The sequence below is a fragment of the Lonchura striata genome, chromosome 1 (genome assembly GCF_046129695.1).
Source record: "Lonchura striata isolate bLonStr1 chromosome 1, bLonStr1.mat, whole genome shotgun sequence".
Lineage (NCBI taxonomy): Eukaryota > Metazoa > Chordata > Aves > Passeriformes > Estrildidae > Lonchura > Lonchura striata.
The window spans coordinates 44,237,128-44,260,956 of NC_134603.1; the positions used below are offsets into that span (position 1 = coordinate 44,237,128).

General features: G+C 38.9%; 1 protein-coding gene across 1 annotated transcript; it reads left to right on the plus strand.

Moving 5' to 3' along the window:
* Positions 1–2,148: 2,148 nt before the first annotated feature.
* On the plus strand, positions 2,149–23,341 carry DSC1 (desmocollin 1). The gene is made up of 15 exons (XM_021525742.2): positions 2,149–2,187; positions 4,650–4,734; positions 7,288–7,490; positions 7,959–8,078; positions 9,250–9,405; positions 10,293–10,437; positions 10,702–10,868; positions 13,175–13,309; positions 14,185–14,370; positions 15,599–15,858; positions 16,069–16,211; positions 17,350–17,565; positions 19,038–19,271; positions 21,930–22,051; positions 23,067–23,341. Exons 1-15 carry the CDS (start codon positions 2,149–2,151, stop codon positions 23,337–23,339), a joined length of 2,484 nt encoding a protein of 827 aa, XP_021381417.2. The 3' UTR covers positions 23,340–23,341.
* The last annotated feature ends 488 nt before the right edge of the window (positions 23,342–23,829 follow it).

Below are 23,829 nucleotides of genomic sequence, written 5' to 3' on the forward strand. Positions count from 1 at the left end.
TCAAAGTCAATGTCCTCTCTAGCCAAGTGTACTTTCTCCAGCTGTGGCTGTAAGCCAACAGCCAGAAAAAGTAAGAACAAGGCAGCCTTGGGCTGAGGGTACCACAATCCCATCTCACTACTATTCCTGTCTAACATTTGCCCTGTCTTCCCTTAACTCCTGCTTTCTCAACCACAGCAGCAGCATCACATCCAGTGTAGGGGTCCAGTGTGTTACTGCAAATACTGAACAGCATGTAGGAGGAGGAAAACACGAGTGGTACGAAGCCAGGCCAGAATTTTAAGATTGTTAATTAGGGCTTTGAAATAGACAGTCTGGGTCAACCCAATCTAGGCACCTATTCTGACAGATGTGGGTTTGTCCCACACTGACACTACGCAAAGAATTCAAAAGCTGAAAAATTAAGTTTTGACCACAAGGTAAATATCCTAGGTTATTAGGTTTGGATGGAAATTATTGCAGGTCCAGACAATTCATTCCCTTTCTATGTCCACAAGTGCTTGAATGGAGCATAATGAATTAAAGTAGTTAGAAATTGGGCCCTGTGCTTCCCACCAGGCTGGAAACCTCACTAAGGCAAAGTGGAGGGTCTGCTGCAGCTGCAGGGGGCTGCTGAGGGCTGCAGGGGTCAGAGGACACTTATTTTGTGCTTATGTGAACACTTGAAGTGGGACAGCCACCATGAGGTTGCTTCTTAAGACAAGTCACGCTTTACAAGTTCAAACAAAAAAAAAAAGAAGTGTTACAGCCCTTATTCCTCTGCTCCCACTGAGGCTGTATGATGGAATTTAGTGCAATGTTGATATGTTTAAGCTGCAGCCATCAACAGAGCCATCCTACAACAGCAACATGCCATGAAGTACTGCAGCACGTAATTGTGAATGTTATCATAGGTTATCATAGGTTACCACAGGTTACCCTACAGAGTGCCCCGTGCCCACAGTGCACTGGTATGTAACCAGTGGCTCACACACCTCTGTGGATGCCCACGTGAGTAGAGGGGGGACACGGCCATGCTTTTAGGCATTTCAGTATTCTCATGCCCACACAAACGTGCACATCCTACTACAACTCCTCCCTACCTTCTTGCCACCTACAGTCACTACTGGTGACCTTTCACAGTGAACATCTCATGCTGTCAGATGCAACTGATCCTTCTTTACTAGCTTAAAATTGTAAGAAACAAGTTTTTTTTTTTTCAGATTTTTTGCTCCTGAACTGTGAATTTCAAAGTACACGAATGTAAACCAATAGTGCAATCTACTTGGTCTCCTTCTTGACGTGCTTTGGGACTCGCTACAACTCAGTAGTAATTGTTTCTGAAGCAAAACGTGCATAAAATGTAGCCGGCAATAGAAACACCATTCCTTGCTTCAGGCTGAAAGGTCTTTTGAGCGCAGGCTGTTCCCATGGGAAGCCTACCTCCTGCGTGCGCGACCCGCATCTCCGGGTTTGGTAGTTATTTCGGCTTGTATTCCCCTGAAGCCACTTCGAAACCCAGAAGCCACACAGACCACCACAATCGTCCCGAAAAGAAGAAACCCGGCCGAAAACCCCAAACTTTGGCTCTGAGCGCAGAGTACTTTGCCCCGCCATGGCGGCCGCCGGCCGGCACCGCCCCGGCGGGATGGGACGGGACCCGCCCGTGCGGAACCTGCGCCCCGCGGAGCGCGGCCCGCAGGGAAAGGAAGGCAAGGGAAGGGTAGGGAGAAGGGAGGAGAGGCGAGGCTGCCGCGCCCGGGAGCGGCACGCCGGGGCGGGGGTAGTGCTGTCCCGGGCTCCGCACAGCCCCGCACGGCTCTGCGCGCAGCCGGCGCCGCGGCGGGGCGGGGTAGCGAGGGGAGGGGACGGGCAGCGCCTCGCCGCGGAGGTGGGCGGCGAGCGGGCGGGGTGTTCAGCGCCGTGCCCGGGACGGGCATTACCCAAAAGGCGGAAAAAAAAAAAAGGCAGTAATTAAAGTCGCGGCTGCCGCGCGCGGTCCCACCCTCCCCACTGTCCGGCTCCTGTGGCAGACGGGCGGGGACAGCAGAGCCGGGCTCCCGCGGAGTCGCGCCGCCGCCTCCGCCGCCGCTTCGCACTCGCTCCCTCGCCCGCCGTGGCAGCACCGACGGCGGCGGCTCCCCCCCTTCCCGCCCAGCCCCGCGCACCATGGCCCCCGCATTCCCCCGCCTGGTCCTCGGCCTCCTGGTGAGTGAGGGAGGGAAGGAGGGAGCGAGCGGGATCGCTGGGATCACTGGGATGAGTGGATAGGCGCCGGGAGAGCGCAGGGGAGCGCGCCGGCCGCTCCCGCACCTGGGCGCGCCTTTCCTGCGCGCTGTTCCTGCCGCACCGCGGGTGCGCAGCGCACAGGGGAGACATCCGAGCGGGTGGTCTCTGCCTGGCTCTTGACTCCAGGTCGGGTTTCTCCTCGGCAGGGTCCTTGCGAGGGGCGCAGAAGAGCGCGGAGGCTGCGCGGCCGCGGGGCGCACCTCGGGGGGCTTCGGCGCGGGCAGGAATCCAGCGGGATGCGCAGCTCGCGTCGGGACGGGTGGTCGGGTGGCTTTTGGAGCCTCCCGTGAGGTTACGCGACGGGCACACCTCGAGTCGCTGATGCTGCTGCTGGATATTCATAGAAAAAAATACCACAGCTCATTTTATTTAAATCTCGCACTCTACCTCTCCCCACCTGGTTCTCCTTTTTCCGTGGGAAGGATTATGCCACAGTGTCGAGCGTGTTGAGCTCCTCTGAGTTAGTTGTGCTTGAAACACTTTTCAGCGATTTCCTTTACATTCAGTTGATTTTATTTGTACATAATTATCGGCTCCAGAAAGGCCTTTGGCGGGCAGAGCAGGGTAGTTCTCTCCCACGTTTTAATTTTTTAAAATTTATAGTAGATGAATAAAAGTGATTTGTCTTTTGTTTTCTAGCCCCTTTTCCCTGTATTAACATTGCATTCACAAAAAGAGGGCAGATGGTCGGTTGAACCTGTGACTTGGTAGTGTTGAAGCACTGAATTTATTATTTTAATGTTAATTATATATGCACATTTTAATGATAATGTTACTATTTCAGACACTGTATGCCTGCCTTTGCAAGGATATTAAAGTAAAACCATAAGAAAGGCAAGCGCTTTTACTCATACATCTAATTAAAAAAAAAGGAAAAAATTCTTCTGTCGAGCAGAAAAAACCAAACAAACAATACTCAAAGGAAAAAAATCCTGAACTGTCTTCTTTGTGTAAAGTGAAAGGACATCACAACTTTTTTTTACCTGATGTTTCCCTATGTCTTGATGTCCATGAATAACTACCACTTTTGTTTAACTCCTCAATAGTTTTTTGTGCTGATATCAGACTGGGCTTGGCATTACTATTTAAAAATTAGATGTAACATTGACTCTTAAAATATTTCAGAACAGTGTAAAAAGATGTTGTGATTTCAATAACTTAAAAATTAGTGCGATGTCTTTCAGGAAAGAGTGTTGTATTCAGTGTCTGTTAATAAGGAAAGCCTACTAATACATAAGCAGGGATGTTTAAATTATTTGTATATATGCAATTTTTATATCTGTGTATATATATATATATATATAAGGAACTATATGAAGAGCTTTTAAGGTGCAGACACAACTTTTTTCTAAAGGGTTTTAATGTCTATCAGAGTTTAAAGTATTTTTATTTAAATATTTTCTTAATAAACCTCAGAAGTAATTTTCAGGATTTCTATTAGCTATTTACTTCTTTATATCTTTAATCCTAAAGGTATGTGCGAAGTAAAAATGCTTTTCCTTTTTTGCTAGACTTTCATCCTGAAAGAGTTAAATGCACATAAAAGAGTAGATAGATTTGTTTACATTTTTCTATGTCTTTGTTTAGTTGTCTGTGTGATTTTTGGGTTACAATTTTAAACATAGAGGTAGAAACTAGGCAAAAACACGCACATATAATCTGAGATCTGGATTCACTTTTTCTGTGCTGAGGAAAATCTTTATATCGCTATGCGATTCTTTTTAGAAAAAGGTCTGGTTATTTATCTACACTCATCTGAATTTTTAGGAGGACCCTATTTTGTAACTGGTTATATGGGAGTGGACTGCTGTGATACATGACGTTTTATTTATGTCATATCTAATTGCTGAAGCTACGTTTAATTAGTTTGTTGAGAATGCACTTTTAAGATGCAAAGTAATATGTAAGTGCAAGTGTCGTCATGTGGTTTTAATGAGACACTTGTCCCTTTCATCTTCAGGATTGCCACAATTCTACCAAACTTAGAGACCTTGGATCTAAACTGGCTGGGAATGCTCTTAGAGGGAGTGAACAGAGAAGACGTATTTTATTGTTTCTCGTCTGAAGTAGGATTGCAGACAAAATCCTCTAGTCAAAGGGAAATCTTCCTATTAATGTCAGTGGTGCAGTGATTTTTAGAAAAAACTGAAACATGACCCATGGACAAATACAGGAGCAGTAGTCAGATCTTGTTTCACAGTTTGAAACTTTGTATGCTGTGCTACACAGTACCTGAATTTTTAGGGAGGAGTTCTTTCTGTGCTGTTTCACTTGCTTGTCATAACAAACAAACAAACCAGCCAAAGTCGGCATCACTGTCTAGTTCAAAATACCATGTAATTATGCGGGTTTTTTTCCTGATTTCTTCATTTGTTTTCTAGGTGCTGAGTTTGTGCTGTGAAGCTTGCAAGAAAGTAATTTTTCATGTTCCTTCTGAACTAGAGGCTGAGACGTTAGTTGGCAGAGGTGAGAGAAACTATGAAATTCCCAGCTTAACAACACAGCATTGCACCTTTGCTGGAGATGCTGTTAACAATGGAGGAGACTTTTTTTTTAATGGAATGAATGGATGACTGGAGAGCCAGCTAAACAGCTGGATCAGCCTTTTTATGAAGGATACGCCCTGTGTTTGTTATGGATTTGAACACCAGCTCCATGCATCCATTTGACTTTTGCATAAAGAGCTATTGTCAGATTACAGGATTTAATTTAAAACTAAAATGGCAGAATTTAGTATTTTCAAAATTTGGAATCTAAGTCTTACTATTTAAATAAATGCTTGATATTCCAAACTTCACCCATAACCCGTGGTCATATGAAGAAGACAATAACTTTTTTGGACAAAGGAAATGATAAAAAAAGAAGACAAAACCTGTTTAACCAGGTACCAAGAGGCTGCTTCTGTGTGAAACACGGGATGTGACTGCTCAGCAGTGCTGGGGCATTCAGAGCACACGAGGGGACGTGTTGCAGAGGTGTCCTGCATGCACATTCTGTTGGGAGAGTGCTCCTGTCTGACTGGACAGTCTGCCTCAGTTTAGGGCATCTTACAGGTGACTGGGAGGAATAAAGGAGACCAGAAAACATCCCACTCCCATTTTTTTCAGACTAGTCTTTCAAAGGCAGGTTTGAAAGGTGTGGCATAGGAGGTGCTGAAGGATTCTCTGCTGCCTGAGACTGAATTTGAGAATTCAGAGGTGCCCTTTGTGAGTCCTGTGATAACAGAGAAGTGTGCTCCAAGTCTGCAGTCCTAATCCATATTTCTGTAGAAAGGACAAATAAAGTGATTGGTAGTTCATCACAATTGCTCAGAAAATCTAGCTTTATAGTGAAAATTCCTTGATCTTACTTTTAAATTTTAAAACAAAGAAAGCTGCTACTGCTGTGTGAGCTTTCATAGACTTTAACATTTCTCTATGTAAATAAACTTAATTTATATAAAAATTAAACTTCATGTTATTGCAGTGCTTTGAAAGAACTTGCATAACACAGAACTCTCCATTTTTTCCCCCCAAAACTTTTAACAAAACCATTATAGCTCAAAAGACATTACTTAAGTATTTATGGAGAAATATTTTGCATTAATATAAGGACCATACCTTGACAGTGAAATTAGTCAGGATTTTCCTGTTTATCATAAGGGTTCTTTATATATTATACCAGAGGTTTTAAAGAAAAAAATAAAACCCCACAAAACTATAACTAATGAACCATAGGGTTGACTCATATAACAATTAGAAACAGTATCTCCAGTCTGGTATTTTTGGAAATGCCGTACTGTAATAGGCAGCAGTAGAAGGCACATTTAAGTGAGGCCATGATATTCTTTTCAATACTCTATTTGCACTGTACAGATGAAAAAGGAGTCACAGCTGCAGTACCATAGAAAGTCTAGGAAGTCTTAATTTGTGCATTTAAGAGGAAGAAGAAATCACATTGTATTTAAAATTATGCTTCCCATCTGTTTTTGCAGTTTTGAAAGTGGAATGAAATTTAGTTTATTGAAAAATGTCATTTACATATACAGGATGAAATTCTGAATCTTCATGAATTTTCCAATCACCTTTCATACAGCAGTGTCCCACCCACTATGATACCGTTGAAAGAATATTGAAAAGTTTTGATTTTGAGACCATGACACCTCTTGTGGTCTGCAATGATCATTTGTTTGGAGTTTGAGTCTCTGATTTTCATCCTTTTCATGGTGTAAAATCATTCTTTCTTAGGGCTTGGGTCATATCCTGATTTTGCTTTTTCTCCAGCTGTAGTGCTAAACTAACTGCTGGTGAACCGAGTTTACTGAAGTGCAAAAAATCTATTAATTTTAGCTACAGGTGACAGCAAATACAATGAAAAATACCTGGGAAGTATGCTGAAATTACCTGTATGGCATTCTATCACATGCATATTAAAAAATTGCTAATTGTTTGTTCTAGAGTTAGTCTTTATCTCTCCCATCTGTCTGCCTCTTGAGTTAAAGGCCTTTGTCCTCCCAAGAGTATTAAATCACATAGTACCAGTCAGTGCTTTCCTCCTGAGGGCAAAACTTCCAAGAGGTAACATCTCCACTGGGCATTTGCATTAATTAATCGTGTTCACCGATATTGTAGGGCATGGAGCACGAGGCAAATGTAATAGCTACTGCTCCAATAATGGGCATGTCTGCAATGTTTTTGGCATTTAAATATACATAATTTCATCTCTGACGCTTCAATAATTTTACCAGTGTAATAGTGTTTTGTTGAGCGATATCCATACAGCACCCATGTCATTTAGGAAGCACTAATGAACACAAGAGTAGAAATTAATGAAAACTTCATCAAATCTGAGTGCATAAGTAGGTTTTAAAATCAATATTGTTGTTGCTTAAATACTGAAGACTCTACTTCAAAATACTGACAAGCTTTTGAAGTCTCTATCTGTCAGTAAATACAATTTTTACTTGGGGCTTAAGTTTTTTTTTAATGAGGGATATAGTTTTTTGCTGTTTGAGTAATTGTTTGAATATTTTTATTACAGTTGATTTGAAAGAATGCCTTCAGTCTGCAGAGTTTATCAGTTCCAGTGATGGGAGATTCAAGGTTCTAGAGGATGGTTCTGTGTATACAACATCTGCACTTTCTTTGTCTGCTGAGAAAAAGACTTTTACCATATTACTTAAGGATATTCAAGAACAAGTTCAAAAGAAAATACAGGTTGACTTGGTGGAAGAAGAAAAAAAGGTTAGGTTCTAATTTCAAGATATCTTACTTTTTTGAAATACTATTTTAAAGAGTACAGCTTCATATTAAGTATCTGTAGTTGAATTTTAGAATTCAAATAATCAGGCAAAATGCTGGTGTAGAGTGTATTTTTGTTTAGCAGTTGTTGATTACTGTGTTACTTAGTCAGCAGATTTCCTTTCTCAAATGGGAGATGCTAGCTAGTAGCATAATCAGGAATGTCAAGAATCTTAAAAGCCATGTTTGAAGAATTAAAGTGGATCTTATTCATGCAAAGTATTACAAGAAATGAAAAAGCTTGAAATATTATCACAGATATAATAAAAAATTAAGGCCTTGGAAAAACAAATTGTCAGTAGGAAGACTGGAAAGGGGGAAAAAGATGGAAATGTAGGATGGCAGTTAAGCAAAAATATATGCATGTAAGAATAAATGGATGTATTCTATCTTTCCATCTTCTCGACCCAGACACCGAATAAGAGGCATGCTAGAGATACAATTCTCAAGAGAACCAAAAGAAGGTGGGGCCCTATTCCATCTGTCATGATAGAGAACTCACTGGGACCTTTCCCACTGCAAATACAGCAGGTACATTTTGTATGAACCTTAATTTTATGACCCATGCTAGTTCTGTGTGTGACTTCTATGATAGAGAAAATTACCTGTCTTGTATTCTCTACCAATGACATTCCTGCTATTATTCCTGTCTTGTTCTGTCCTGTTCATTGTATATCTCGTGATCTTGTACCTGAAATAACTTGTGATCTTAGTTGTTGGAGTGAAATGGAATTGTGCAAAATTTGAAAGAAGAGAGACACACTATCAAAGAGAGTTTGGCCTGGAAATCAGTGTGTTTAATTAAAAGAAAAGCAACAGCAAACAACCCTCTACTAAACATTGCTTAAAAAAGGATTTTGTAAACACAGGCTGGGGTAAATTTTGCCTGCTTGTCTACATCCTTTCTGGAGCTCAAGGTGTGTACCTTCAGCCTTGAAGACTGAATACATCTATGTTATTCAGAAAAGTAGTTAATGGGAGAAAACAAGTAGGCGTGAAAGAGAAATGCAAGAACTAAAGTTATCATAGATCCATCTAGCCTTCACTAGATTACAGAGTGGCTGGTGGCAGATGTGTAGAGACAAGTGTAATGACAGAGTCTGTGAGAGCATTCTTCTACTAATCTTACCCTCCTAACTTCTGGCATTCAGTAAATAAGGAAAGTATTTTGGGAGAAGAGTGTTTATAAATAGATAAGTCTAATGTTGCCTCCTTGGTGCTCATAATGAGATCCAGATGCTATCTGAATTGGCATATCTCTGAACTATATTCTACGTGGTCTTTATTCCTTTTTCCCTTCCTTCACTTTTTCTTTAGGTGCAAATCACACTCTCAGTAAATGCACTAAAACTAAAGTCTCTTGTGCAGGTTCAGAAATAAGCCATCTGTATCTGAATATGCTTCTTGTGTGAAATATTCTAGAGATAAATTTAAATTTTTTTTCCTTATACTTATATCTCTAATTTGGTAATTCTAAATATTTATGAGTTTCAATTAACTCCCCTTCTCATTATAAAGGAAGGCAATCACATGTCAGGCTGTTTTCCTGTTCTGTGAACAGCAAATCAAGTTTTTTTTTTTTTTTTTTTTTTTTTTGTTGTTTTAGGAGTTTTTGTTTGTGCTAAATATGATCATGAAAAGGGGGAAATGTATTAAGATGCTGTTATTGTTTTTCCTTGGGCTTAAAAATGTCTTCTTATAGGTCCAGTCAGACACAGCTCAGAACTACACAATTTATTATTCTGCAAGTGGACCAGGGATTGATCAAGATCCAAAGGGTTTGTTTTACATAGAAAGAGAAACTGGAAATATCTTTGCTACTCGTGCAGTAGACCGTGAACAGTATCCAAGTTTTCAGGTACTGGCCTATGTTATGTAAATGCAATTAAATATATATATATAATCTTAAATCTCTCATGCATATATTTGACAGTTGAGTTTCAGGAGAAATGGTAGCAAAAGAGATCTGGAATCACCTGTCTATTCTGAGTAATATCCTTGGTGTTGAAGAGATAAAATCAATAGTAAATAAATAAATAGCTGGTCATCTAGATCTTGAGAGTAGTTTTGCTCTTCACTGCCTAATCTCTAATTGCAGCATAAATATAGTGAGCTATAGGATTTGCATCACTTCTAGGAAGAATTTTTTAGGGAAGGTTGAAAAGATCTGCAGAAAACAGAAATCATGGTAAAATCTGGATGACTATGGTTTTCTGAGTCTCTCAAGCTGTTCAGTTCTGTTACCAAGGTAGACTGCTCTCTCTGCTGGCTGAGAAGTGTAAGAAGGAAACTAGTAGAAGCAGCTTCTAAAACATAATTTTCAGTATGTATTGCTGCCTTTTATTAGGTGATGTTATAATGGGGAAAATAGTTTTTCTCTGGTTCTTGTTTTGTTCTAAATAACTTTGTATACATCTACATTTTGATAGCTGAGGTGCCTTGTGAATACCCAAAAAATAGGCAGTGCTCAGGAAACTTGAACAAAGTGATAGAGTTGGAGGAGAGGTCAGGGAGAAAGTGATTGAAATACTTGTAGTGTGAGGAATGGAAGGGGGAAAGATTGGAAAGCATTCAGAGGTTTTGTTCTGCTTTCACACTAAGATACCAGTAACATCCCCTTCCATGTGCCTGAAGAGCCTGGTCTTGAGAAAGATGTGCTTGGCACACTGTATTTAATTTCATTTTATGGACTCCTCCATTAAATAAAGTTCTGCATGTTGCTTAAACACTGAATTTTTCTTACAGATCATTTGCTTTGCAACTACTCCAGATGGTTATTCACCTGAAGTACCACTTGTGCATACAATCAGGATAGAGGATGACAATGATAATGCTCCATATTTTACACAAGACCATTTTGAATTTTGTGTCCCTGAAAATTCCAGACCTGGTAAGAATAATTTTAAATCACTGAACACACCACCACTCATTTTTGTTGCTTTCCAGTATGACTTGGTGTGATCCTGCCTTTTAAGACATTTCAGTGGGATTTCCTGGGAGTATTATATTACAGCAAAGGCTGAATTTATAAAAAGCAGCAGGAAATGATAAAGTAGCTCTTTTCACATATTTAAAACAGAAATACCTTTTCAAATAATTTTTTTCCTATTTGCAGATTTATCTGGAACTAAAAATCGCTGTATTGTGTTCACAGGTGTTTTTGTTGGGAAAGTGACCGCAGAGGACAGAGATGAGCCTTACACTCTGCATACCACGTTGAAATACCGCATTGTGTCACAAACCCCACCCATTACCCCAGCGTTTTCCTTACATGGTGACACCGGTGTCATCTCTGTATTACTGCCACAGCTGGACAGAGAGGTGATCTTTCCTGAAGCATTCTCAGCTGTCCTTTAGTGCACACAGATAGTTAACACTGCTCTGCTCTGCCCACCTGCAGGGCTGCATCCAGCTCTGGGCTCCTCAGTGCAGGAAGAACATGGACCTGTTAGAGCGGGTCCAGAGAAGGGATATGAAGAAGTTCAAATCCAAAAGTTGGACGACCTCTTCTATGAAGACAGGCTGAGAGAGTAGGAGTTGTTCAGCCTAGGGAAGAGAAGACTCATTACAGCCTTTTAGTTCTTAAAGGGGGCTTATAAAAAAGGAGAGTGACTTTTTTTTTTTTGCATGGGTATATATATATATATGTATATATGGGTATATACATACATATACATACATATATATATATATATATATATATATAGAGGTATATATATAGTGATAGGACAATGGGAAGTAGTTTCAAATGAAAAGAGGAGATATTTAGCTTAGATGTTGGGAAGAAATTCTTTACTCAGAGGTTGTGAGGTACTGGAGCAGGTTGCCTAGAGAGGTTGTGGGTGCCTCATCCCTGGAAGTGTTCTGAGCTAGGTTGTACAATGTCCTGAGCAAACTGATTCAGGGGGTGGAAGCTCATGGGGATGAAGCCCTGTGGCATGGGCAGTTTGGAACTAGATAAACTTTAGAATCCCTTCCAACCCAAGCCTTTCTATGATTCTTTAAAATGCTGGCATGGGGATCAACAGACATAGCTTCTTCTTAATTTTTTGTTAATGTCTCTAAGGCTTCTTCTGAAGCTTTTCAGAAACCTGTAATTAGTCCAGAGAGTTTCTGCATAGATTACCATATTCTAGCTAACATTGGAAGAGAACTTCCTACTGCTCAGCTGTTCAACCTATGGATTTTTCACTTTTTTACTGAACACTTTGTATGTTCAGGAATCCCATGAACCATTCTTTCCTCCTAATTAAGCTCAATTTGAATGCTTCTTGTTCCTTCATAGAGAAGATGAACTGGTTTCTCTAGATGTAGTCAGTCATCCTATATTAACCAGAAATACCTCCAGTAGTTGAAACCTAAACAGTAATATACCATTTCTTAAAATTAATGTGCCACCCATTTATTTTTATCAGCTAGCTTTCAAGCAAGTAAGATACAGGTTTTTTCTTTTTTTGATAGAATGCCATGTGGGATAGTTTACACTAGGATAAAAATGACAGGTGCATGTAGTTCAAAATAACAATAATTCTAAATTGAGACAGTCATTTTAGGAGACATTGCTACAGGCCCAGCTTTTCTGAAGATAAAAGGAGTTATATTACGGCATACTTGTGTTGTTTCATGGCTGGAAATCCATGTAAAACATCATGTTGCAAAACTTTGCACTTGCAGATACAGTGCTCAGCTTTTTTAGCAAGAGAAAATTGCAGTGATTGTGAGCATCACTGTGACTACTAAGGGAGCTGTCACAGTGAATACTTGAAGAAAAAAGGGATTTAAAAACTAATCCACTGTCTATCATTCAAAGACATTTATGAAATAGAACAGGAGATTTAATTCCTGCTCCAGAGAAACCAGTGCTACTTCCAGGCATTCAGAACTAGAGTTATTGTCTTTATTTACAAACTTTCTCATTTTCTGCCTAATCCATCTGTACTGTCATATGTTCCTTCCCCACTGCCCACACCTTTTTTTTTTTCCCATGGTCCCCCTTTCCTTGGTTGTTCACATTACAAAAAAAGCTTTCTGCTGTTCTGGTTCAAGTTAAGGATTTAAGTGGACTGCTTCCTATTGGGGAGCCCCTTGGAACTGATAAGGATGCTGACTCCTTCAGTGCCAGACCCTGCCAAATGACAGGTGTTGCCTTAACCTGTACTGCTCAGACAGGCTGGTTGCAGCACAGTTTTCTTCATCCTCAGTGAAATAAGAGACATGCATTGAAACACTTCACCTGTTGACACCCTGATGGAATTCTCTGTTGCTCCAAGGGGAGACAAATAGCAGGTGAAAGTGTGTCATCTGTTTCTTCCAAAACTTCAGGTTCTGGAGAATAACACTGACATTGTGAGAAGCTTTATTTGATACAGGATGTAGCATGCATGTTACTACCAAATGCTGGCTGAACTCAGTACTGCTTAGCCACTGAAAATTATTTTGCTGCTTTTCCTTTTGATCTATAGGGCAAAAAGCCCCAAAGCCAATTGTCTCATTTTGTTGGAAAGCACTGAATTTAGGGCAGAGCTATGGAACAGGAATGAAATATTTAGTTCTACTCCTGTGTGTAACTATGCAATTAAAAAAGTGAGTATGACAAACTTCTGTATCCTTTTATTCTTCTTTTTTAGCTTGTGCCCAGTTACACTTTGCTAGTTGAAGTGAGAGATATGGCAGGTCAGCCTTTTGGTTTGTGCACTACAGGAACAGTTGTCATCAAAATCGAGGATACGAATGACAATGCACCATCCTTTAAACAGTTACAAGTAAGTCTGCATAAGTAAAATGTCTGTATAAAGGTTGAAAAAAAAAAGTATTTTCATCCCCTTTCTAATTTCCTGATGGACAGTCCCTCAAATATTAAGTCTAATGCCCTGAGACAATTAATGCTGATATTTTTTTGCTTATTCCAGCTATTAGTATGATTCCGAGCAAAGAGTATGTCTCAACAACTGTGTATGCATCTCAAATACCATAGGAGATTTGTAATATGAAATATATGAAAAAATAATTAATTACTCATAAGGAATAGATGTAATTTACCCTTTCTGTTCACTACTGTAGAATATAATCAGTAATATTGAGAATCGCTCTTATCTGCTCTTTTTCAGGTTGTACAGAATAACACAGCTCTTGAAAAAGATAAAAAATACAAAAAATCCTTTTATCTTTTGCTATCAAAGTAGAGATATATTTAATCCTTCTTGGATATTTGAAAGTTCTTGATGGTTTATTTATATATCTATATTTTATTTACCCCAATGCCTTTTCTAATTCTCAGCTTGATCATGTTGAACACAAGTTACAATCTATAGCTGATGTAACTGAGGGAAACTGTGCTAATTTACCTTTCCTGGAAGCAGAATTCCAGAATTAATTATGTCAGTGGTAGTTTGAGTGTATGAAGAAGTTGAGATTTCAGTTGTGCTGTCAGGAAAGGTTTATTGTTGGATTCATGGTATAAGGGAGGAATGGGGAAAATATGCTAATGCATGAAAACAAAATAAATCATTACAGCAGCCTGGTAAATTGACTCCTTGGGTTGAAGTAGTCTTATTTAAATATGGTGTTCTTCAGTCCTGCATTGCGAAACAGTATTCTCTGATTTAAATGATTTTTTTTTTGTTTTGGGTACTCCAAGTATGAAACACGAGTGGAAGAAAACAGAGTGAGTGTAGAAATACTGAGAGTCTCTGTTGTTGATCTTGATGAACCTGGTTCACCTGGCTCAGGAGCAGTATATGAAATTATAAGAGGAAATGATGATCAGGCCTTTGAAATTACAACAGACAAAAACACAAATGAAGGAATACTGTGTGTTGTTAAGGTAAGTAGAAATTGAAGGGCTAGGGGAAAATTTATGGATTTTTAAATTTTGTTTTTAAAGCATAACACGCAAACCTCATATTCCATACTGTTCCTCAATTTTGTGTGCTCAGAATCCAAAGAATTTGGTTTTTGATTTCAGAAGAGCTTGGTGCTTTGGCCTGGTTCTGCAGTTGGAGTTGTTTAGACTTAGGCATGTAACTGAGGAATGCTTCATGGTTTTTAACAGAAATGAGGGAGTGGCAAAGCAGGGAAAGATTGAGCACCTTCTTCAGTCTTGTTCTCTCTGGGAGTTAAGTAGACTTCCTATTTCAGCATAAAACTTTCCAGGTTTTATTTTGCAGTGTACTGACTTCAGGTTTGATTTTCTGGTGTGTAAGTCCATTTGCATATAAGAATTTGTGTCAGTTTAGTTATTTGTTACAAGTATTTTACAGATGTGAGGTAAAAGGCCCATTGCATCTGTACTCCAGCTGATCCCTTTGCCTCTTCTTCATTATCTTTTGTAACTCCATAAGTAACTTCTAAGAAGCAGAAAAGACTAGTATTAAAATTTGAACATGTAAGTTGTAGAGGTAGAGATGCTAGTCATTTTTTAAATTAATATTGTTTATTATGGATTTTTTGTTCCTAGTAATCAGAACTTTCTCTAAAGCTCTATCCCTGGTATATGAACACAGCTGAAATTTCTTACATTTATTGTAATGATGTAGTAGACAAGAGAATATTATGACTAGGATAATATTAGCTCTATTAAAAGCATAATATGACTTTGGAGAACGTGTCTGAAGAAGAAATGGTAGTTACTGTCAATTCCATAAATTCTCAGATGGATTTATGCTTCTAGAAAGAAGTGTGATTGACTGTTGGTGAAAAGGAAATATATGTAAGCTAAAATAATGGACTAAATATGGAAGAAACCCCCCTGCCCCTCTAAATTTAATTGCTTTCTGTTCTTTCAGTAAATAATTTACACAATATTAATCAGAAATTTTGCAGTGGTACTGTGTGCTTGGGTATTTTTCAGGCCCTTCTGTTTGACTAACTTAAAATTTTACATAAAAAAAAATCATGTCCTTTTACTGTGTCTTGATGGCTTATTTCAGGACAGCTGGCTTCTTTTATAAATAAATGTGGTACAGTTACAGCTCTAATAATTGCGTGGTGAAAAGAATGTTAAGTTTTGTATTGTTTTGAAGGGAAAAAGCACTGCCTCACCTTTGTTACAGGGATTGGACTATGAAACTGCCAAGCAAAGGATCCTGGTGATTGGAGTCAACAATGAGGCACCCTACCTGCTGGCTCCCCATTCGCAGCAACTTTCCCAGAGCACCTGCTCTGTTACCGTGCATGTCCTGGATGTGGATGAGGGACCGGTGTTTAAACCCTGTCTCTTGCGCTTAGACGTTAAAGAATGTGAAGATATTGGGACAGCTATTGGGAGATACGTAGCAGAAGATCCAGAAAGTGGAAATACTGAGGGCATAAGGTATGAAACAACTTCATTTACAAGGTGTTTTTGGAGTACAGCATGGGTGGGATACGGGAAGGGGGAAATAGTTGTTGAGGCTGTGTGTACGTGTGTGCACCTGCACACCTGTCAGTGTACATGAATGCATGTACATCAAAATATGTGTGTGTGTGTACATACACGTGTGCTATGTTTGGGATCCTTAACAAGACAAATTCTTCTTCACAGATACCGGATACCACCTGGCCAGTGTAATTGGATCAACATAGATGAACAGTCAGGTGAAGTCAGAACTGTTAGGGTCTTGGACCGAGACATAGGAGAAATGAGACGAGGTCAATGCAATGTCACAGTCCTTGCAATAGACAGAAGTGAGTACTAAATGTTGTTGGAGTTCCCTGTGGTGTGTAACAGATGTTTATGTGCAAATATAGTGTGGGGACAACTGTACTGGTTCAGACCAGCGACCCACCTAATCCATTGTCTTGTCTTTGTAATAGCTCTGTGAAATGCTTAGGGAATATTATTTAGCAGGGAGAGCCTTTATAAATCAGGCACGAGCATGATGCTTTGAGAAGTTATCTGCCCCATTTAAAATCCTTTAGTAATTTTAATTTAATTTCTCTGGAGTATATTTCTTCTATTTCTTGATAATTCTTTTTTAAGTGACAGCTCCTGGCAGTTGTGAGCTAGAAAACAGAGAAAGCAGAGAGGACCTTTTGAAAAGAAGTCATTGAACTTGCAGCAAAAACTCTGTCCAAATTTGCATTTTAAAGTCAAATGTAAATAATAGAAATTTAACTTGCTTAGAACTTCTATTGTCTATGTTGTAAACATGATATAGGCATCTGCAATCAACTATTTCTATAAAAAGAATTAAAAGGTAGACTTGATGTAATTTCACTGGAATGCATATGACAAGGATTGACCATTTATGTATTGGAAAAGCTGTAACTGGAAGGAAGAGTTCATTCATTTCTTGCTTGTTGACTTTGGTGACATGGTATGTGCCACTGATGAATGCATGGTGACTTAAAGGGTAGAGGACAGAAAGAAGTGCCTTGTTCTCTTAGTATTTTTGTTCCCAGGAGAGGTGAAGGTAGGGAAAGTGTAATTAATGTTCTCCTTCCAGAAGTTAGAAGGCTGGAGATCTTCACTTTCTGCTTTTGTCTCTGCTTGTCATAGTGTCCTTTACTCCTGGTTTATAAGCTCTTACTCTTCTGTTAGAGTAGTATGTATTCCCACACAGACACACACACTCAGCAAAATACAGTCTGCACATGCAGAATATGGAGATGTGGGAGCTGCTGGTGCATCTGCAAAGAGAAGCAGCCAAGAGAGAGGTGTGAGAACTTCCCCTCTCTCTCTGGCTAAATCAGCAATTGCCTTCCACCTTACTTCTAAACACAAATATTACAGTTGATGATATTAAAATGTGAAAGTTTGGACCAGAAATTAATGTGTGAATGTTAGAAGTAAGTGCTCAACCTAGTTATTTTTATCTCATAGATGGTAAAACAGGCACTGGAACAATTCAGGTTTGCATCGTGCCTGGCAACAAGAATTTCCCACGAATCACTCAAACAGACTATATCATGTGCAGAGACAGAAAACCGATTTGCCTCACGGCACAGGATGGCGATGAGGCTCCTTACAGCGCGCCCTTTGTCTATCGCATAACCGACCGAAGACTGGCTTCCATGTGGAAGTTAACACCACACGACGGTATGTTAAAACTTCCTCCTCCTCACTCAGCTGCAGGCTGCCAGAGGAGGCTTTGCTGTCTCTCACTTAGGTGTTCTGCAAGAATAGATTGGAGGAATCTCTGTTTGGAATTGGTGTAGTCAAAGGAGCTCTTTTGGTCAGTGGAGCTCACTGATGATCTCTAGTAGTCCCTCTAGTTCCCCTCCAGTGGGAATGGACCCACAGAGAAGATGACAATGTTGGCATCCCAAAGGCAAGGAGAAAGATCTGTCTCTTAAAGCATAAATAAGAATCTGTCCCTAGCATCCTTGGGTCAGTAATCATCTGTCTGAAATTATGAAGTAAGAAGATCAGGAGAAAGAAATAAATCTGATGTAATGCATTGCATCAACACCTGGAAAACTACCTGTAGATTCATAATTCATAAGGAATTTAAGAATGAAATGGCTAGTATTCCAAAGAGAAATAAAACTTTTCTTAGTCTGTTATTAGAGTGGAGGACTGGGAAACTGTAACTTTACCTAAAATTGATTATAGGCTGACAAAAAAAAGTTCTGGACATTTTTATGTTACTACTGCTGGTTCTCAGCACACTTTTTGTAAAGCTTGCCTGGGCAGTAGATAAACAATTTATTAGCAAAGAAATCACTGTTTCCTGAAATTTGTTGATATAAAAAGTTATAGCTGATGGTGGTTTCCTGGTGGTTGCCAGATGATGGCAACAAGAGCAGCACGTACATTTGCTGGTATGGTGACATGAATTAGTTGCAAAGGATATGATTCTGTAGTATTTTATCAAATATTCACTAAGATAAGCAAAAGACAGAAAAGTCTGAAAACAAAGACATCTAAGAATTTCAAGTTTTGTATCAGGCAAATTGAAAACCGCATTTTGGATTATTCACATCGTTTCATATAGCTCATCCTAAAACAACTATTATGTACATCAGTGTCAGTCTTGTACATTTTTTTACAAATTATTTATTTTGCCCCTCAAAGAATATTAATTAATCGTTGCCCCTAAACAAGGCAGCAGATTAAGTGGATTTTTCCCCCACTGGAAATAGTCATTCTCCCCGAATATAGCAATATAACTAAATAGAAGAGGTATAAATTAAGTTTGTAATTAATTATTCCAATCACACTACCAAAAGCCTTTTTGATAAATGTCAGTTTAGTTGATGATTCCTTCTAACCCCAAGTGGTGTCATGAACTAAATCAACTTCAGAGTTTCACATCATGTGTTTTCAGAGGGTTGTATAAGATATGCTTTGTCAGTTCTAGCATTTAAAAGGTGCTGAAAGTATAAATCCATTCAAGATCTAGATTTATATCAACACATTTAATCTAACTTGAAACTAATTACTGTGAATCTGGTAGCAGTATAGCTGTAACAGAAGAGAAAATTGAAAATTGTGATTATGGTCACATTTGTGACAACTGAGTTCCAAACATCATTGACCCTAGATCTGGTTTTGTCTTCTTTTTGCAGATAATTCTTGGTATCTTTCACCAAAGAGTGATATTCCGTATGGAATTTATGAAATTCCTGTAACTGTGATTGATAATGGAGGAAAGAGAGGAGAGAACATAGTAAGAGTTAATCTCTGTGATTGTGTTACTCCATCTGAATGTGATGGCAGAGCTCGTCAGCTTTCGGGTGGAAATGTTACCCTTGGTCTCTGGGCCATCCTTGCAATGATCTTAGGATCATTATTACTGCTGCGTAAGTACATTTTTTTAACCATAAAGTAAAATTCACTTTATTATAAAATTATCTGAGACAACCAGATTCAAACTCAATTCAAACATTTTTTATTTGGGCTGTTATATAGCCATCATTGGTGACTTAATGTACCTGCTCTGTTTATATCAGTATCATAGGCTTCCTGCTCTCATCTTGTGTGGTAGTTACTGTGTGTGGATTTCTGTTTATTTGTTTATTTTGTGTGAGATGTTCTGTATATTAATTTGAGGCCAAAAAAACCTGTATTTAGCACTTGAACTAAAAAACTTCAAAATAGCTTGTGAGTTCTAGAAACATTTCTGTTTCTGGGAATGCTGAAATCATTTTCCCAAAGTTATTTTGTTATTTCTGTTGTGTTGTGCATTAAAACATGGGAGTATCTGAGACACTGGATTTCACAAGGGATTTTACAAGAGCCCATATAATCTTGGAACCATTGAATATACTGAGTTGAAAGGGATCCATCAGGATGATTGCATCCAAATTCTTGGCCTCGCACAGCACACCAAGAATCACACCATGTGCCTGAGAACATTGTCCAAACACTTCCTAAACTCTGTCAGGCTTGGTGCTCTGACCACTTCCCTCCAGAGCCTGTTCCAATGCCCAACCACCCTCTGGATGAAAAATCTTTTCCTGATATCCAACTTAAACCTTCCCAGACTGAGCTTAATGTCATTTCCTTGTCACTGGTGATGAGAGTGAAGAGATCAGTGTCTGACCCTGAGCTTCCCTTGAGGAAATTGTAGATTGCAATGAGGTCTCCCCTCAGTTTCCTCCATGCTGAACAGATTAAATGACCTCAGCACCTCCTCATACATCTTTCTCTCGAGGCTCTTTACCATCTTCATGGTCTTTCTTTGGACACTCTTTAATAGCTTAAAATCTTCCGTGTATTGTGGCATCCAAAACTGCACACAGGTGAGGCCACTCCAGTGCAGAGCAGAGCAGGACAATCCCCTCCCTTGCCTGGCTGGCCATGCTGAGCCTGATGCACCGCAGGACAGGGTTGGCTTCTGGCTGCCAGGGCACTGCTGACTGTCATTCAACTTGCCATGGACCAGGACCCCCAAGTCCCTTTCTGCAGCTCTGTTCTTAAGCATCTCTTTCCCCTGTCTACACACATCTAGGGTTGTCACATCTGAGGTGCAGAAATGTTAAAGGACAAGTCAAATAGTTCACAGCAGACCAAAACCTTGAATAGATGTTGTGCTACTGGAGCTGCCCAAAAGTTAGCAGATTCTGAGAAGAGTAATATTGCTGTTAACCAGTGAGACGACAGTGATATATAAAAGCAAAAGCAAATTTTTTGTTTTTATTTTTAATAAAATCAAACATAGTCTGACTAATAACATCCTTAAAGAACACATAGGACATGCTGAAGTAGCTAGTATTTCAGAATTTGGTTTTGGGTTTTTTTTTTCTTCTTTTTGCTCCATTTTTTCTGGTGATAGTAAAAATGTCTTGCTCCCATTGAATCTCAGCTAGCTGTTCTTACTTAAGTAGCTGGAACACTGGGACCTGGACATGTTTTGAAGGCTAGCTAGATCAATGTTTATCTCAATGGGGCAGGTACCCAAATTTGGGATATATCCTGAAGGTGGAATTTTCAGGTGTGGGAACATGAAGTAGGAGAACTGTGTGCAAGGTTGCCTACTTCTTTTTCACAGTCTCTTGACTGCATCGCTTACAAACAGATCCTTTATTTTAGTGTGGATAGGTTTTATCCTGTGCCTCCTCTGCTCAGTGCTGTCATGGATGTCTTCTTCCCATCTGTCAGCATCAGGAAGCAACCTGCTAGAATCATTGATGCAGATCTCTCTGACAGCTGATGCTACAGAAGCTATATTAGCTTGAAAGTGGCTCTTGGCGAATTTTCACAGAAGTTTTTATGTTCAGAGATCAATTTTCTCAGTGGGCAGTTAGGCAGAACTCTTCCTTGTGGGCTTTTTTATTTTTAAGCTAACAATTTGAAAAGTGCAGACAACAGAATGGTTCTCTGAATGAAAGGTTTAATCATTTGTTTAGGAAAGGTATTAGTTAATCATGATTCTACTATTCAGTCATGTCTGGGTGAGTTTCTGACAACAAAAAGTAGTATTAATTGGAATAAAATGAATACAAGGGATTAAATAAAACTGTTCTATAGCATAATCCTGAAAGTCCTCTAGGGTTCTGTTGACCTTTCTTGTGAAGCAAAGTTTTTGGTATTGGGACATTTAGCTTGCCTGTTAGTACCTTGTGGTATAATTTAACATTTGCATATTCAGACATGAAAAATATCTCCTGTACAACCTAATTATAGTCATAAGACACGATTTTTCACCCGGTTTTGGACTAAATTTTTCATTACTGTGAAATCGTGTAAGTCAAAGTGCTTTCATAAATGATGTTTGCATTTCTTTAGGAAAAATCAGATGTGTTTTAGAAGAATGAAATAATTCAACAGCACAATGATTACTCCCTATACTGTTTGGAGAAAAAAAAAGTGAATATATAAAGCTTTAAGTATGGGCATTTTTGGAAAAGAATTTATTTTTAAACCATTCTTGATGTTTAGGCCCTTAATATTCATTATCCAACATAAGTAGATACCATTGTGAGGTAAAATTTATAGTATTATTTCCTTTTCCACAGTAATCCTGATCACAATTTGTGGCTGCTGTGGCACTGGAGCAATGCACAGGCAGGTGACTGATGATTGTGCCAATCACAATTTAATAATTTCAAACACAGAAGCTCCAGGAGAAGAAGTGATGGTAAGTTGCCTGTTTCAGCATAGAAACTTGCAATCGAGATGTCCATAGCATTGCAGTTTGAGAATAGGACCACCTGTCAGGAAGTGATTTGATAAAGGAAGTAAGCAAACAATGAAGGGATCATTAGATGTACTTTGCTATTAACAAGTATTTAAAAATACTTACTTTAGGCAGAGGTGATAGTACTATGTACATTTAAACATACGTTGTAGTTAGACTGGCTACTTGTAATTCTTTCAGATTTAAAGGATTTGGTTGGAAGTTTCAGATGAACATTTTAATAACATTTCCAGTCATTTTTAACAATGAGATTAGATTGAAATTAATTATCTTGCCTATGTTGAAAATGTGTTAATGGCAAAACATTCTTTTTCCTTGGAGAAGGATTTTTATATTTAGCAGATAGCTGTGTAAACTGCAGGTGCAATTTGTGCCCTTCCCCTGAAAAATGACCTCAAATGCAGTTGATTTCATGAACAGCTCCATGTTCATGAAATTTTTCTTGCTTTTGGTATCTAAGTTTTTTTCAGTCCACCACGAACATAGTTCAATCTGAGACTGCATTCATGCAGAATAACTTAGCTCTTTAGACTACCTTTTTTCTGTCATCCTCCACCCCCTGACATCAGCTTCCCGAAGAAGAGGAGATGAGTTTAAAAATAATATTTCGTGTTGAAAACTAAGAAAGCGTTATGGTGGCACAAGTCAAGTTTCTTGTTGCCTAGGAAGAATATGGATTATACACATATATACACTTCCATTTTTTCATATCATATCTTATCACAGATATCCTCTCTTCTCTCTTAGTATCCTTTCCCAAGATTATTTACTAATCTTTAGACACTAAGGATAGCCTTTTGCTCAAAATATCACAGTGCCAAGAAAGAGACTTCTCAAATTTCAGTTGTGACAGTTTCTGATTGCCGTTTCTTCTTTTTGAAATAAAAAGGAGAAAGAAATTAAGAGAAAAAGGATGTCCTCACTACTGCTTTTTTGTTGTGTTTCATGTGTTTAGGATCAAAATATAATTCCTCTACAAAATACATGTGATCAAGGAGGGTATGGAGTAAAGACAGGAGAGCAGCAAACATTTGAAATGGTAAAAGGAAGGGGGCATACCTTGGAATCAGTCAAGGGAGGTGGACATCAGACTCTGGGATCAGTTAAAGAAGGAGGAGGACAGACTGTGATGGATACTTGTAGATACTCCTACTCAGAGTGGCATAATTTCACACATCCTCGTTTAGGTGAAGTAAGTATTCTGAAACTGATTTTCTTTGAAGTGTAGGTTATGGTCAATCTATAAAGGCTTTTCAAGGAAGATGTGTAAATGTTCTAGAAAGGTGGCTTTTTGGTTTTGGTTTAATTTAATTTTTCCTCTCCTTTTCTTCTCTGCATCTCCTTTGGAATACTGCTCTTTCAAGGAGTAATCCTTGACATATTTCAGGCTTAAGTGTAAATTACTTTCTTCTCTTGGCTTAAGCTATAGGCAGTGTGCTGGTTTTCATTTTGAATAATTACTGAAACTTTTGTTAGTTTTTCTGAGGATTCCTGTTTGCTTTTAGTCTAGCTGCTTGCTTTGTGCTAATTTAAACCTCATACTTGGCAATGGTGCAGGAATGAATGTACAGTATTAAAAATGTAGTCCATTTCTTGGAGATCAAAAAACTCTCACTACTTGTCTAACTAGTTATGTATAAATCAGTCTTTTAATTTTCAGTAAATTTTAGTTGCTTGGCAGGTTATTTAAACAGGTTCTTCCTCTTTTATTGTTACAT